This window comes from Rhodotorula toruloides (assembly GCF_000320785.1).
Source record: "Rhodotorula toruloides NP11 unplaced genomic scaffold Scaffold39, whole genome shotgun sequence".
In the NCBI taxonomy this organism is placed as follows: domain Eukaryota; kingdom Fungi; phylum Basidiomycota; class Microbotryomycetes; order Sporidiobolales; family Sporidiobolaceae; genus Rhodotorula; species Rhodotorula toruloides.
The window spans coordinates 27,114-42,162 of NW_015622999.1; the positions used below are offsets into that span (position 1 = coordinate 27,114).

At 62.6% G+C, this 15,049-nt stretch overlaps 5 protein-coding genes across 5 annotated transcripts; 2 read left to right on the plus strand and 3 right to left on the minus strand.

Moving 5' to 3' along the window:
- Nucleotides 1-179: 179 nt before the first annotated feature.
- Nucleotides 180-2,504, minus strand: RHTO_05946 (uncharacterized protein; the record flags this gene model as incomplete). The annotated part of the gene is made up of 4 exons (XM_016419607.1): nucleotides 180-1,509; nucleotides 1,572-1,719; nucleotides 1,777-2,050; nucleotides 2,106-2,504. The coding sequence occupies 4 exons, from the start codon at nucleotides 2,502-2,504 to the stop codon at nucleotides 180-182; spliced, it is 2,151 nt and encodes a 716-aa protein (XP_016269534.1).
- Nucleotides 2,505-2,924: 420 nt separating this feature from the next.
- RHTO_05947 (sphingosine kinase 1) lies at nucleotides 2,925-4,580 on the minus strand (the record flags this gene model as incomplete). The annotated part of the gene is made up of 4 exons (XM_016419608.1): nucleotides 2,925-3,095; nucleotides 3,171-3,936; nucleotides 4,060-4,466; nucleotides 4,551-4,580. The coding sequence occupies 4 exons, from the start codon at nucleotides 4,578-4,580 to the stop codon at nucleotides 2,925-2,927; spliced, it is 1,374 nt and encodes a 457-aa protein (XP_016269535.1).
- A 326-nt stretch (nucleotides 4,581-4,906) lies between these two features.
- On the plus strand, nucleotides 4,907-7,575 carry RHTO_05948 (uncharacterized protein; the record flags this gene model as incomplete). The annotated part of the gene is made up of 5 exons (XM_016419609.1): nucleotides 4,907-4,963; nucleotides 5,031-5,325; nucleotides 5,395-7,110; nucleotides 7,170-7,361; nucleotides 7,442-7,575. The coding sequence occupies 5 exons, from the start codon at nucleotides 4,907-4,909 to the stop codon at nucleotides 7,573-7,575; spliced, it is 2,394 nt and encodes a 797-aa protein (XP_016269536.1).
- A 379-nt stretch (nucleotides 7,576-7,954) lies between these two features.
- On the plus strand, nucleotides 7,955-10,646 carry RHTO_05949 (uncharacterized protein; the record flags this gene model as incomplete). Its single annotated transcript, XM_016419610.1, has 4 exons — nucleotides 7,955-8,888; nucleotides 8,942-9,131; nucleotides 9,193-9,433; nucleotides 9,495-10,646. 4 exons carry the CDS (start codon nucleotides 7,955-7,957, stop codon nucleotides 10,644-10,646), a joined length of 2,517 nt encoding a protein of 838 aa, XP_016269537.1.
- A 110-nt stretch (nucleotides 10,647-10,756) lies between these two features.
- On the minus strand, nucleotides 10,757-14,398 carry RHTO_05950 (histone deacetylase 6/10; the record flags this gene model as incomplete). The annotated part of the gene is made up of 17 exons (XM_016419611.1): nucleotides 10,757-11,007; nucleotides 11,063-11,159; nucleotides 11,219-11,322; nucleotides 11,383-11,462; nucleotides 11,520-11,587; nucleotides 11,645-11,749; nucleotides 11,804-11,915; nucleotides 11,970-12,081; nucleotides 12,139-12,364; nucleotides 12,419-12,546; nucleotides 12,601-12,713; nucleotides 12,782-12,917; nucleotides 12,988-13,163; nucleotides 13,230-13,395; nucleotides 13,492-13,602; nucleotides 13,658-13,774; nucleotides 13,855-14,398. The coding sequence occupies 17 exons, from the start codon at nucleotides 14,396-14,398 to the stop codon at nucleotides 10,757-10,759; spliced, it is 2,646 nt and encodes an 881-aa protein (XP_016269538.1).
- Between the last annotated feature and the right edge of the window lie 651 nt (nucleotides 14,399-15,049).

A 15,049-nucleotide genomic window follows, 5' to 3' on the forward strand; every position in this document is an offset into this window, starting at 1 on the left:
GTTCGTCAAGTTGGGAATCCGATTGCGACAGGCATATGAGAGAGAGAGAGGGGGGAGCGCTACGAGCAGGATACAGGAAGATGAGAAGGTAGAGAAACAAGAGAGAATAAGGGAGCACTGAAAGCCTTAGACAAGAAAGACAACGAGACCCGATCCCAGAAGACCTTTTCCACCACCGCTCACTTCCGCTCCCACGCCCACTCGCCCAGCCTGTTGCGCAACAACCGCGCCTCATGTCCGGCCTTGACATACTCCGCCGCCAAAATCGTGTTCGACCCGCCGTCGCAGCCAAAGTCGCTCTCGTCGCTGTCCACAATCGCCTCGTCCTCGTCTTCCTCCATCCCGCAGACGCTGCTGACCGGCGAAGGGTTGAGCGACTCGAGCTTGAGTGCGTTCAGGTCGAATGTCGGGTCGAGCGGCGAGGGAGTCTTGCCGAGCGTCATCAGGCTCGTCGCGGAAGTCGAGGCCGAAGGGAAGGCAGAGTAGGTGGAAGACGTGGGCGACGCAGAGGGAGAGAGCGAAGGCGTCAGAACGAGCTTGGGTGGCGAATTGCGGCGGCCTGCGAGGCTTGAGCCTGAGATTGACGGGTCGAGGAGGGTGAAGCTGGGCGGGTGAGTCGAGAGAGGCGACAAGACGTCCTGCTGGAGCGAGTCGGTCGGGCGCTCCGTCGTCGGCCGGACGTAGAAAGGCGAGTCCTCATCATCGCGCATCGACCCCGAGTCAGCCGTCAAAGCCGACTCGTGTCCACCATCCATCCCTCCTATTCCCAATCCGAGTCCAAGACCCGGCGCAAAGCTGGGCGCCTTGACCGGCGTCTTCTGCTCGATCTTGGCCTTCTTCTTCCTGGGCGACACGCTCGATGGGCTCGGGTAGGTACCGACGAAGGGCGAGTTGAACGCGCTGGCGAGGCCGGGACGCTTGGCCGCCCCTGCATCGAGCGTCAAGCCGAGCGGGTTCTTCTCGCCCGACGCTGCCGGGGTAGGCGAGAGGAAGGACGAGAAGCCGATTGATCCTGCTCCGCGTTTCTTCGACAGCGAAGGCGGGGGAGTGAGCAGTCCTGCTCCCTGGTTGATCGTCGACGCGCCCTTCTTGGTCGGCGAAAACGAGAACGACGACTCCTTCTTCGACGACGCCGAGCCAGAGAAAGAGAGGTGACGCGCGAGCGGCGGAGCAGGGAGGACGCTCGATTCGGATCCAGTACGCGACATGCGTGCGGACGAGGCGGGGTTGGGCTTGTACGTCGGTACGGCTGACGATGGGGCGAGTTTGGCGGGCTCGGGAATGGAGGCAGTCGGGCGCTTCCGAGCGGGCTGGGAGGGCGAGCCGGCGATCGCCTGGAGAGAGTTGGTGCGCTGCATGCGGTAGGATGGGCGGGACGAGAGCGAGCGCGTCAAGGGGATGCCGAGGGTGCCGAGTTGCTCCGTCGAAGGGAGGCGAGCCGAGGCCGTCGCTTGCGGAGGTGCAGCGGGAATCGAGTCGCCGCCGGACGGGCGGAGCATGTTGCTCAACCTGTGAGGCGGCTCAAGTCAGCTCGCCGCGCGCGGGAGAGGTACCGAATCGTCCGAACGCACCGAGCGATGCTGCTCATGTTGGTCATGTCGGGCAAGAAGTCCATGCTGTCCTGCCTCGCGAGAGGCTTCCTACGCTTGGGAGTCGCGTCGGGGTCGCCAGCCTGTCGGGGCGTGTCTTCCGTCCGCGTATTCGTCTGGCGTTCCTTGGCTGCGCTTGGAATCCAGATCAGCTCGAGTACTGGAAGGAGAGGGGATGCGAACGCACCGAGAGCAAGAATCTTCAACCTCGTACTCCTCAACCCATGGGGCCACTTCCTCCCCCCGTTCCCGTCACTCACGCCCTCACTTTCGCTCTCCCCTCCTCCAGCAAAGAACATCCCCTGCTGGCGCTTCGACCGCCTCGTGCCTGCTCGTCGCTCGTCACCGTACGTGCGGAGGATTGCGCGCGCAACGGTGTTGGTGAAATTTGAGGGGGGCGGGCCAGTGAGGGGAAAGGGCGCTTCGGTGGTGAAGTGCTTGGAGAGACAGGCTTCGTAGACCTGCGGACGAGCGGGTGAGTACTACTTCAGCGGATGGAGGACGAGCGAGACTGACCAATCGGACCTTCTCCTCCTCCTCGGCCGTCCACTCGGGCTCGTCCTCGTCCTCCTCATCCTGCACCGAACTCGCGACACTACTAAGACTCGAGTTCCGCCTCAACAGCGCCCGTCGTCCCGGAAACGACGCCCCTCCAGGCGCAAAGAACCCTCCTTGCGTCGGTCCTCCAATCGGCGGACTCTGGAGCGCGACTGTCCCCTGTTGTTGCTGAGAAGGAGGGAAGTACGAGTCCCAGAAGTGCGCGTTCTGGGGCGTCACGGGCGTGCACTGCGAGAGGGGAGAGCGGGGAGCCGGGTCGGAGGCGGAAGAGGCGGCGCCGGAGAGGGAGCGGCGGAGGCTTGGGCGGCGCGAGGGTGCGGAGACGGGTGCGAGTGAGAGAGAGGGACGGTCTGGCATGGCTTGATCTCGTGCGATGCGGGTGTGCGAGGGCGAGGGTGCGTGTGTGATGAGCGCGTCTCCCAAGAGGTGGGGCGGGGGAAGGTGGAGCGGTGTTTGGCGAGAGGCGGGCGAGTCGTGCGCCGGTGTGAGTTCGTTGGTAACCTCTGTAACGGGTGTTCTAGCACACCCGACCTCGACAAGGACGGAGTAGCGGTGGAAGAGGAGACGAGAGGCAAACGACCTCGGTCCTCTCTGCACGCGTCGAGACGCGACAAGCAATTGAGTGTGGTCATCCCCTCGCAACGGATCGCATGCCCGCCAATCGAACAGCCAACTCGCGACGCTTGCCGCTCACCCAATTCAACACTCTCAATGCACCCGGATCGACCACACCGAGGTCTCCTCTTCATTCGACCTTGCCGACCCGCAGCACATCCCTTACGCCCATACCCTCACTCCCCTCCCCGCGAGCGCTTCCACGCGCAGAGTACCGTTGGGACCGAGGTCGTGCAGGGAGCCGTCGAGGCAGACGAGGCGGGCTTTGAGTGCCGAGTCCGAGTCTGAGGATTCTTGAGAGGCGTCCGTTGCGGGCGAGGATTGCTGGGTGTCCTGCGAGCAAACGACTCCTCGGTCCCGTCAGAGTCAAAGGAGCGAGGAGAGGAGAAAGCGAGACGTCGGACGCACCGGCACCCACTCGAACCCCTCACACCTCCAAACCTCCACCACACTTTTTCCCTTGCCCTCGCTCCCCTCCTCTCCCTCGTCGTCGTACATCGCATCCACGTGCCTCCCACCGTCATAAATCTCGCCCGTCACCTCCCACAACCGCCCAACGAACCCCTCCCGCGCCTGATCCTCCTTTCCAGTTTCGACGAGCGCGCGTGTAGCCCGTCGACGGAGAGGTCTGATCGCGATTACGTCGATTGAGGCTTCACCCGGTACAGGCGCGAGCGGCGAAAGAGGGGATCGGAAAGGCGCGACGAGGAAAGTTTGTTCGAAGCGCGAGACGAGGGACGAGACGAGGTACGAGAAGGGTCCTCTCACCACCTCTTCCTCCCCCTGCTCGACCCAAGACTTGGTCGAAGGATCGTAGCGCCTCGGGTGGTGGAGAATAAGGCGGCCATCCCACCACCTCCCCGCCTCCTCCCTCGCCGCAACCTTGAACCTCTCCGTCCCTTCCAACTCCGGGCGCTCGTGGCGCAGTCGTTCGGCGGTGTGGAGGAGACACGCATGAAGAGCGGTGGAGGATACGACTGTTGTCAAGACCTTTTTGCCGGTGGGGAGGGCGTTGAGTGCGAGGGGTAGGGGATGGGGGGAGGAGGTGCTTGAGTGGGCGGGGCAGAGGAAGGAGAGGAGGGAGTAGAGTGGTGAGAGGGGGGAAGAGGGAGGGTAGGAGGCGGATTCGGGCGGGAAGAGGTGGTAGTAGAGGGCGTTGGCGGTGCCGGTTGGGCTGCGTTGAGGAAATTGTGCATGGGTCAGGGTACGGGATGTTCAGACTGAGACGAGAGCAGATGGGAAGGAGGAAGAAACGGCACAGCAGAGAAGCGAGAAAAAGGAAAGTAATCGAACGCACATGAGTACCAACTCGACCTCGATCCCCTCTCTGACACTCCCATCCTCGCGCATCAACAGCCCGTTGATCACCTCATGCACCGTCCCGTCCCCACCAAACACCAGCAGCACCTCCTTCCTCCCCTCTTTCGCTTGTCGCGCAATCTCCCGTCCAATCCGTTCGCCGTCCCTCGCGTCTCGGGTTCCTTCCACCTCTCCGGACCAGTCGAGCCAGGAGGTGTTTCGTGCGGAGGAGAGGAAGTAGGAAAGGATGGGTTGGACGAGGTTCGTCCACAGTTGAGGGGCATGGCGCGATCCGGCCGAAGGGTTGAGGATGACTGTCAGGTGCGAGTGAGGGCGCGGGGTCTTGGTTAAGCGAGTGAGGTCGATGTGTGGCGCGTGTTGGGCGAGGAAGGACGGTGCGTCGACCTGTTGGAGGGGCAAGCGAGGAGGGGAGCAGCAAGATCGCTGTGTCAGCTCGCACTGGAGGTCGCCCGAGCGGTCTCAACGCACTGGCTCTGTCGGTATCTGCTCTGATGACATGCTCAGCGTGTGCCTGCGCCCGTAGTCGCGGTGCGGAAGCGAGTCGGAGGTTCCGAAGATGTGTGGTGGGGGGAGGAGGAGGAGTTGCTCGATCGGTGTCGCTCGTTCGCTGGTGTGTCGAGGTTGACTGTGGTAGTGTATCTGTAGTGGCAAGTAGCAGTACGAAGCTGTGTGAGAGCGAGAGTGAGGGTGAGGCTGTGTCGGGTCGCGGGCTCGGCGAACTTGGCGCGCTCGGACGACGACGACGACCACCTTGGACTCTGTCGCTCTGTGTGCTGTCGTGTGCTCGTGTTGTGTGTGTGGATGGACTGAGTGTGCGGTCCTGCATGGCTCACTACGACAACTTCGCATTCGACCCACACGCGTGGCCGTTCAACCCGCACGCAAGTCCCCTCCCCCGTCCTCGTCGCGACCTCGCACAACAACCCAGCTGACACCTCGCATTCACAGCACTCGCCCCAGTTCCACCCGTACACCCACGACCCTCTCCTCCCATCCAACCCAGACCACGCGCTCCCCTTCCCGCACGCAGCCACCGCACCCGCACCCTCAGACCCACAACCCAGCGGGTCATCCTCGTTCCTCAGCCCCTTGCCCCTCCCGAGTCTCTCCCTTGCGGCTGCTCCCGACCAGCCTGGCGCGGACCAACATGCAGTGAAAGGCGAGGGCGAGGCGGACGACGCCCTTAGGTCCCTCATCAAGGCGGAGGATGCGGACGGCTCGCTCGCAGGTGGTGATGCACGAGGTGCGTCCATTCCGCTCATTCACACCGTCCTGGACGTCGTCGTGAACCCAGTCGTGCGACCGCGCGCAGCTTCGATTTCCGCGGCAGGTCCGGCGCAAACCACCGCCTCCTCCTCGACTCCTATGCCGGGCCTTCCGTCCCTCCCCTCCTTCATGCCCCCCTCATTCACCAACATCCCTCCCGACATGTACGCCCAACTGATCAACCAAGCCCGCTCGACCCTGTTCGGTACCGGCGGCGCTCCTCCTCTTCCCCCTGGACTCGCCGGTCTTCCTCTCCCTTCCCCTTCCGCCTCATCCTCTCCCGGCATCCCCTCTCTCTCCGCGCTCATCGGCTCGTCATCGGGTTCCCTCGCCCCCCAATCAACCTACATCGCCGCCCCTCCCTCCTCGTCAGCTGCAGCAGCCCTCTCAGGCTCACTCGCAGCCGCAGCAGCCCAGTACGGTCTCTCACCCGTCGACGGCGAAGGACCGTTCTCGACTCTCCCGCTTGGAGCGTACGCAGTCAATGGCTCGCTTCAGGCTCAGGCGCACCAGGCTGCGCAGGCGGCCTTTGCGAATTATCAGCTCCAGCAGCAGCGACAGGTTCAAGCGCAGGGGCAGGCGCAGAGGCAGGCGCAGAGGCAGGCGGACGACGATGCGGTTTCGGGCACGACGGCGAGCGATGCGGACGGATCAGAGGACGACGAGGAGGATGGCGTGAGGCGCGCGGGGAACGACGAGGACGAGCCGAGTATTTGTGGTGTCGCGGGGTACTTGCTGCGTGGTGGTGCGCCGGGAGGTGGAGCGGAGGACTACCTCACGCCTGCGACTTCGGCGCACCAGTCCGACGTCGAGGGCAAACCTTCTCCCGCGTCTGGCGCTCCAACACCCGCTGCTTCGTCGTCCGTCGTTCCCTCGTCCACCACCACTCCGTCAGCCTTTGGCTTCGCTCCTCCGCCTCCGCCGCAGCCACCCCTCGGAGGAGAAGGCTACAACCCAGGCGACCCTTACATCCCCTCTCTGGGCGCATACTACGCCCACCTCGGTTACGGCCACCTCGGCGTCCACCCGGCTTTCGGACTCGGCGTGCAGGGCAAGATCACCTACAGGGAGGATGATCCGCCCGAGTTGCCGTACCAGAGCGACGATTCGGCTGATGGAGACTTTGGGACAAAGAAGGGACGGAGGGGAAGGCAGAGGACGAGGAAGGCGAGCGCGGTACCGGGCTTTGCGGCGCCCAAACCGCCTCCTTCTGCGACGGGCGTGCCGGGCGGGACGGGGACAAGCAGCGCGACGCCTACGCCTGGCTCGTCGCTCGACCGTACCGCGCGCGGCGGGTCTTCTACACCTTCTAGCTCGACTTCGCGCGGCAGGAAACGCGCGTCCCCGGCGGCATACAGCGAGGTCCATATGCCCGGTGCGATCGACCCTGCGACTGGGCTCGCGAGGAGGCAGACGGAGATCCCGGCTGTTGAGGACGATCCGAGCGTCAAGCCTTACGGGTGTAATTGGTGTGTGATTGATAGGGCGGAGCGGAGGCGGGTCGAGAGGGAGGTGTTGGCCGACTTGAAGGGTAAAGGGCGCGCGGAGGACGATGGCGAGTCGGATGTGGATGCGGAGGGAGAGGACGACGACGATGCCCCGCCGAGGATCGAGTTGAGTTGGAGGACCATCAAGGAGTTGAGGGAGCACAATGCGCGGTATCACAAGGACCGCGCGGACGAGCTCAAGAATGGCGACGAGGAGAGTCTGTTGATGGAGATGCCGTTCAGGTGTGCGCTTGACCCGTGCGACAAGACCTTCAGTGCGTTCGCCTCTTCCCCTTCCACGCTCGAGCTTGTCCTGATGCGCTTCGTCTCGCAGAATCGCTCGCCGGCCTCCGCTTCCACTTCCAGAACGCCTCGGCCAACGGTCACTTCATCGTCGCCCTCGAGCGCGATGACCAGACGGGCCAGGAGCGCGCGACGAAAAAGTTCAAGCAGGAGATCAAGCCGAGCGGGAGGGAGTTGCAGTGCCCGATCGCGAGGTGTCCGAAGAAGTTTAAGCAGAGTGCCGGTGCGTCTCGCGATTGGGTCTTGTTGGTGCAATCGTCTGTTGTGGACATCGCTGACTGTACTCTTGCTTGCGACCTACAGGCCTCGCCTACCACCTCACGCACACGCCCAACCACCCCGTCACCGCCGCCCTCCTCGACACCTTCGAGTCGACGCTCCTGAGCAAGACCAAGTGGTGGCTCTCGCGCCTCAACAAGCCGCTTGACCCGGCATGAACACCCTCTTCCCTTCCTTTCGCCTTCTCCTCTCGCCTTTCGACTTTCCCCGCCCTCTTCGGCACTTTCCCCCTCGTCTATGCCTATTTCGTCGTTCTTTCCCTTCGCGCGCATACCTCCAAATCGCATGTCCACCTGACGGAGCCGACCCACAGAGGCTCTCCTCGCAACTCGCTTTTACCTCTCTTCCCTTCTCACTCTCCCCCCTTGCAGCTAGACGTACCACTCCCCTACTGTGCCATACACTCTCGCAGCAGCACGCAAACAGCTCGCCTTTGCATTCACTCGTTTACCATCCCGACTGCTCGACTTGTTGGAGAGACGACTCGTCATTCTGCTTCCCTTTACCTCGTCAGCTCGCACGGGCTGCGACTGTGTCATGTCCGCCTCAGAGCGCACACCGCTGCTGTCTAGCCAAGCAGGCGGGTCCGGCGCGCCCTCGACGAGTCGCCTGCCCTCCACCACCTCGGCACCGACGACCCACCCTCGTCCAACGCTCTCTGCGCCCGTACCGAACTCTGCAGCCGGCCTGATCCTCACAGAAGATGACATCGCGATCGAAGGGATGGTCCTCGCCCTCCTCGCCGAGCTCAGCGAGAGAGGCTACGTCGTTCCGCCTGGATTGCCGACCCTCCCTCCGGACATGCCGCACGAAGAGGCGGACGCGGAAATCGCTTTCTTGCGGAGTGTATTTGGAGTGCCGAGGCATAGGCGCGTGCTGGACAAGTACTTGCCGGACCTGAGCAGGAACGCAGGAGGGAACGGTGCGGCGTCCGGAGGAGCGAACGGGTTCAGCACGAACGGGGCAGAGACGCCTGTTCTCCCGGGGTCCATCATGTCGACGAACAGGCCTGCCGTGACGCCGACAGGACGGCGAGGCGGACCTTTGGCGCACAGCTCGTCGAGCGCCTCTTCCCTCTCGAACGCCTCGACAAGCAGCAGCCACACTCTTCCTGCTCGCCCTTCACCTCTTTCGAGCCAAGTACTCGACACGACCGTCATCACTTCCCCCTCAGCCCTCTTCCTCGCTGCGCTCCTCTCCCTCCTCATTTCGCTCCAGGCGGAGTATCGCGGCTCGGTGGAAGAGACGGACCCAGGCGTCGACGGCGAGTTGCGGATGTTCAAGGCGCGGCGAGAACTGGGCGAGCGGATGTACGCGGTCGTGGAGGGCCTGCTGGATTCGTACCTCGTGACGGGAGATGCGCGACATCACCATCAAGGGGAGGACGACGACGACGACGAGGATGCGCTCGTCACGCTGCTCTTCCGCGATTTTCCTCTACACTACGACTCAATGGACCGAGCGACGTGCTGTGAGTCGCGGGAGTCCTCGCCTGCCGTTCGCCAACTGACGCATTATTCGCAGCCCTCGACCTCCTCCTTACCCTTTCCTCCGCTCCCCTCGTCGAAGCCGAAGACCTCGTCTCCCACCCTGTCGTCCTCGCAAGTACCGAGTACGTCTGGCGAAACGGACTTCTGCCAGCGCCGAAGCGGGGCGTCCGCTCGTTAAGTTGGAAGGAGTCGTTTATCCGGCTCGACCGCTTCTCTGTCCCTCGGTGCGCCACTCCCTCTCGAAGACGCGACGCCCCTGCGGATGACTGACTCGCTCGTCTGCAGCATTTTACACAATCAGACCTACATTCTCTCGACCGTTCACGCCTTCATCACCGTCTACATTCTGATGTTCTCCGCCTACTCGCACTTTTATGCCTTCAACCCACTGGCACCCGATATCATACGCGTTCCCGAAGGATCGGGCGCCCGCCCAACGAAGGGATGGGGCCTCATCCCGTGGCTCGTTTGGTGGCTTTGGGTCGCTGGAGTGTTTGGCTGGGCGGGAGAAGTTGGCCGAGCATGGGTGAGCGGCCAAAGAGCTTAAGGCGCCTGCTCGACGCATACTTACGCTCACATGCGCGCAGCTCAACCGAGGACCGCAATCATCCCTCCCCCTCTCGCCCTCGACGCTTCTCCCCCTTCTTCACCATGCCCTCGTGTTCGTCTCTCTACTCTTCCGCATCCTTGCCTTCTACATTGCCACGCCCCGACACCGCCCGACCTTCATGCTCGCCACCTCGCTTTCCCTCCTCGCCTGGTCCATCCCATTCCTCGCCGCTTCCCGCGTACTCCCACAGAACCTCCCTTCTTTCGGCACGCCTACGCACCAGGAGTGGAGCAAGATCCGCGATGGGCGGAAGAGGCGCGACGTTGGCTATCGACCACCACCCAAGCGAGTTCCGGAGAGTCACCGTGCCTTGCGGAGTCTCGAGTCGCATCTCGGCGGACTTGTGCAGTTCTCGACCTACTTTGCCGTCTTCGGATTGCTCACTCTTTGGAGTTTGAGCGGCGACATCGACTATCCCTCGGTCTTGCTCAACCTCATGCACTTCCCCCTCGTCCCCCTACAAAGCTGGGCGACTTTCCGCGACTCGGCTCAGGTCTCCGCCACCGCCACAAACGCTTCTCGTACGCCTCTTGAAGCTCGAACAACTCTCGCCTTCACCCTGGTCCTTGGCGCCGTCCTCGCCTATTTCTCCGGCGGCCGCCCTTCCGTCTCCCCTAAACCCGCGCACGCGTCGGCTCACCTCTCCTCACCTCGCCGCGAGCTCGATGACCTTGACGGCTGGGACCGCTACGGGCGCGAGGTCGCCTTCCGTTCGCGTCGCGAACGTCTCGCCGTCAACCGATACTTCACTTACGTCCCGCTCGGATCCGGCCGGGGTGGTCAACGGCGGCTTGAAAGTCTCGCCTCGGCCTTCTCGACTCCGCCCTTGCCGTCGCCCTTCAACCTTGCCATTCCGCCTCTCCTGTTCGTTTGCGCAGTCCTCAAGCGCGTCGTGCGATTCCGCATCGAGCAGCGACGCAGATGGGCGGCTGCCCGAGGGCGCTTTGTCGAGGATGGGAACGCAAGAGGCGAGCACGAGACGTTGTTGAGTCCGGGTCAGGAGGCGGAGCGAGTCGCAAGGAGGCTGCAGGAAATCGTCAGGCTCTGGGTGTGGCGGATTGGCATCAGCCCGCTAGGCGGATGGGCGGTAGCAGCGAAGGGGATCAGGCGACTCAGAGGGAAGGAGTAGACAGCGGAATGCAGCTCTGCAGCGTATCTCAAGCACCCGAGGTAGTGTAGCGAGAATCCATTACAACAAGCGAGCGAGAACACTACGGAAGCAGGTCAATGAGAAAGGTATCAGGCCGCTGGTGCGGGTGCTGGAGGCGCAAAGCCCGAGCCGTTCGCTTCGGCAGCTGGTGCTGCAGGTACAGGTGCGCCCGTGGGCTCGACCGACGCCATCCGCGTTGCCATCTCGATGTCGCCGCCGGAGCTGCTGGACATCGCGGGGGCGGGGGCGATGGTGATCGGGACGCGCTCGGCGATGAATTCCTTGATCTTGGGCATGGAGGCGCGGAGGAGGTGGGTTGGCCGCGACTCGTCCTCGGCGGCTGCAGATGCGCGAGTCAGTGTAAGGCGGGAGAAGAGCACATGAGATGCACGCACTCGCTCGGTAGACGTTGCCAAACTTCTTCTGGTGCTTGCCGGCTCGTCGAGCGTCTTCTTGGAGCGGGTGAGTCGAAGGAAGCAGGACGAGCGAGTGCTGCGGGGACGTAGAACGGCGTGAGCAGAGAGCGGTGAATGCTGGAGGCGCTCACGCACGTTTTTGTACCAGTTGCGAGCGCCAGTGGACGCCTCGAGCTCAGGCGGGTGCTCGTGTCCGAGAACCGAAACGCACGCACGGACGCGCTCGTGGACGAGGCCGACTGCCGCAAATGCAAGTGTCAGTGCTCTGAGTTGGGCGAGCAGAAGCTAGCCCGACTTACAGCGGTTCCGAACGATGTCCATCAAGGCATTGCAACCCGCGCCGCTACCGAAGAGGATGACATGCTGAGCGGACGACATCCTGCACGACCGCAAGTCATCAGCCAGCAGTCATGACAAGGCAGCGATCGAGGCTTACCCGACAATCTGGTCCCAGACGTAGAGCGCCAACTCCTTCTCTCGCGCCTTGTCCCGCTTCGCGTCGATCTGTTGGCGCGAGAGAACATCAGCTCAAACCGATTGCTCGAGCGACGAGAGACGCACGGGCTGGCCCTTGACCGTCGCGAGGTGCGCAAGCAGGTTGACGTCGATGACGCCAAAGTCGTGGTCCTCCATGGCCCAGTCAAGTACTTCGCGACTCGTATCGAGCTGCACGACGAAAGATCAGACCGTGCGAGACGGTAGAGCTGGCCGGGTACGTACGAGCTGTGTCCGCTCGAGGTCGCTGTCGAGAGTTGCGGCGGTGTACGCAGCCTTCATCGACCCGAGGTCGTGCATGAACAGCAACAGGACAGCCGCGTCGTAGACATTTTCGCTGCGCACACGCACTGATCAGCCAGAATCGCAAGTGAGCGAGGACGAAACGCACGAGACGAGAAGCTGGTTGCTGTACGCCTCTTCGAGTGTAGGCGAGTTGAACTCGACGTCGAATAGGCCGTACTCGTGCCAGAGCTCGTACAAGCGGTGCTTCTTGAGAACCTCTGCCGAGCGAGACCTGTTCAGCCGGTAGTCACCCCGCAAAGAGGGAGCGAACGCACCCGACAGCGACTCGATCTTTCCCGCCTTACTCAGCTCCTCCTGGCTCAATACCGCCTCGCCCATGCACTTCCAATACTGCGCCTGCATCCTCCGCACGTCGTGGACCGTGTTCGTCGCAGCGAGCGAGGCGGCGCCGATCGAGCTCATGACGGGCAACTCGTCGCCGACGATGACCTTGACGCAAGCGTAGGCCGACTCGGCAATAGCGTTGACGTTGTAGCCGCCCTGCGCGAATCGTGTCAGCAGGCGAGCTGTATGAAACGCGGAAACCTGAGGCACCTCGAGCGCTAGCAGCAGCTTTCCACCTGCGAGAGCCGACAACATGTGCGTCATGTGAGCGTAGCCGTCCGGCGAGACGTTCATTTTGCCCAGCTCGTCACCCTTGGCCGCGTCGTATCCCGCCGAGACTGCGTGAGGTTTTCGTTAGCTGGCGAAAGAAGGGAAAAGGGAGAGGGACGAACCGATAACCAGGTCGGGGGCGTACTCGTATGCGATGGGCATGACGATGTTCTGGAAAGCGTAGAGATAGTCTGCATCGCCCATTCCCTCGTTCATGAAGGGGATGTTGACGGAGCTAGCGTTCGAAGACCAAGGTCAGCGTGTCAATGTCGAGCGCCCCATGCGCGAGCACGGTCGACGCACAATCCGCGACCCTTCCCCGACCCGACCGACTCGAGCGCGCCGTAGTCTCCGCCAGGGTAGAAGCCGTTGCCGTGACGGTGCAGCGAGATGTACAGGATGTCGTCGTCGTCCTCGAAAGCTCGCTGCGTGCCGTTACCTGCGTCGTCGACGAACTCGTCAGTCTCGAGCAGGACAATGCGGTGTATAGGGTCCGCCAAGAGACTCACCGTGGTGAACGTCCCAGTCCAGGATCAAAATGCGGTTCATCTTGATCTCCTTCCCATTGACGTCTTTCTGCGTGCCCGATCCGTACACAGTGCGAAGCCACTTGGCGGCGACGGCAGCGTTGTTGAAGAAGCAGAAGCCCATCGCCTCCTCAGGTTCTGCGTGGTGCCCGGGTGGTCTGCGCCGCTCGATCCCGTCAGCACGACCTCCCTCGTGCGGACAAAGTAGGAGTAGGTGGACGCACCGGACAATCGCGAAACCGTTGCGGATTTGTCCCTCAGCCACCGCGCGAGCCATCTCGATCACACCGCCGCACGACAAGCGAGCGCAGAACGCGGAGTCGGGGTTGACGTAGAGCGAGAGGCGCTCGAAGAACTCTTTGCAGGTCTCGAGGTATTCGATCGTCTGGACTGTGAGGCGGGATGAGGGCACGAAAGTCAGTTGGGAAGGTGAGGCGCGGAAGGGCATGGAGGGCGTCGGGCAAGAGGCGGGAAAGGCGAACGTACAGCCTGTCGCCCTCACCCGCTCCCAGTGGCCCTCCGAGTGAACGAGCATGACCTCTTCCCGCAACGCCTCCCTGACCTGCACCCTGACCATTCGCGACGTCAAGCCGCCGTCTGCGAGGAAATCATCATCAGCTCAGAATCGTCGTCATGAATCATCTGCACGCACTCAGTAGCTTGTTGAAGATGCCGGTGATGCGAGCCGGCTGTTCAGGGTGCGGGTCGTTCGAGTCGACGGTTTTGGGCAGCGGAGCGTGCAGGGTCATCCGTGCCGAATAGCAGAAGCCTGCAGGCCAGCGACCCCAAGCACTGTCAGCTGAGCGTGTCCAGACGCAGAATGACAGCTCAGCCGCTCCGCCTGCTCACCTGAGGGCGCCCGCCCGAGTCCCATCTTCCTCAGCTGGTCGACCGTCAACGTCGCAATCTCCTCCTCTCGCACAACGCCCGGCTGCCTGACCAAATCTCCATGCCCGTCCGTGTGGCTCGCCTTGATGTCGGCTTCCGAGACGAACCTGCGGGGCGGAGGGTCGCGACTGAGGCCCTTGCCGAGCTCAACGTTTGGCCGGTCGTACGGCGGCGGGCGCGTGTAGGGCTGAGCGTTGGGCAAGACGGCGGCGCGGGCAGGAACGGACGCGAAGCCGGTGAGAGGGAGAGCGTTTGGGTCCTGCTCTGGGAAAGGGAACAGGCGCGCCTGTCCTGGCTGGAGCGGGGCCGAATTCTCGCTGATGGGCGGGTCGACAGGCTGCGGCTCGACCTGTGCGCTCGCAGCGGCGGCACTCACGGGTGCAATGGTGGCAGGCGCGGTCGAGGTTGATGCGACCGGTTGTTCGAGTTGGGTCGCGGGCGCAGACTGTTGCGAGGCGTCCGCAGGGATGGCCTGCGTGTAGACTGGCTGCGAGAAGCCGTCCATGGCGGGCGAAGCGCTCAGAGTGGGTAGCGGGAGAAGTGCGAGGCGAAAGTTGGTCGACGAGGAAGGGACACGGGACTGATGGAGGTGGCCGGCAGTCAGTTCTGTACGCACAGTTTTACCGGTCAGCCATACAAGCGGGCTGCATGGTGTAGTTGGTCATCACGTATCCTTAACATTCAATGGTTCGGATAAGGTCCTCAGTTCAAACCTGGGTGCGGTCACTAGCTTTTGCTGGTTTCCCCGGCTGAGCATTGGTTCTCCTTTTCTTTCAACCTGACACGCAAGTTTGCGGGTAGCAGGCCAGCTGCAGTGCACACAGAAGGTCCATGCGGTATTCACTTGCTGACTTAAGCTCCTGTCTGTTGCTTTGACTGCATGGTACAGAAGACGGCTGTTCATGCAGGGTGTACACGGCTGGCCGTATATAATTGCACTGTTTGCCCGGTGTGCTCAGTACAGCCTAGAAATAGGCCTAGCTTTGCTCAAGTGTCCGAGTGGTTAAGGAGACAGACTTGAATCTCTTCGTTCAATGGCATCTGTTACGCTTTGCGTGCGCAGGTTCAGACCGCTTGAGCAGAGTTTGAGAGGAGAAGGAGGAGACTCCAACTCCAGATCTGCCCCCTCTTACAGTGGAATGCAAAATGGTTGCAG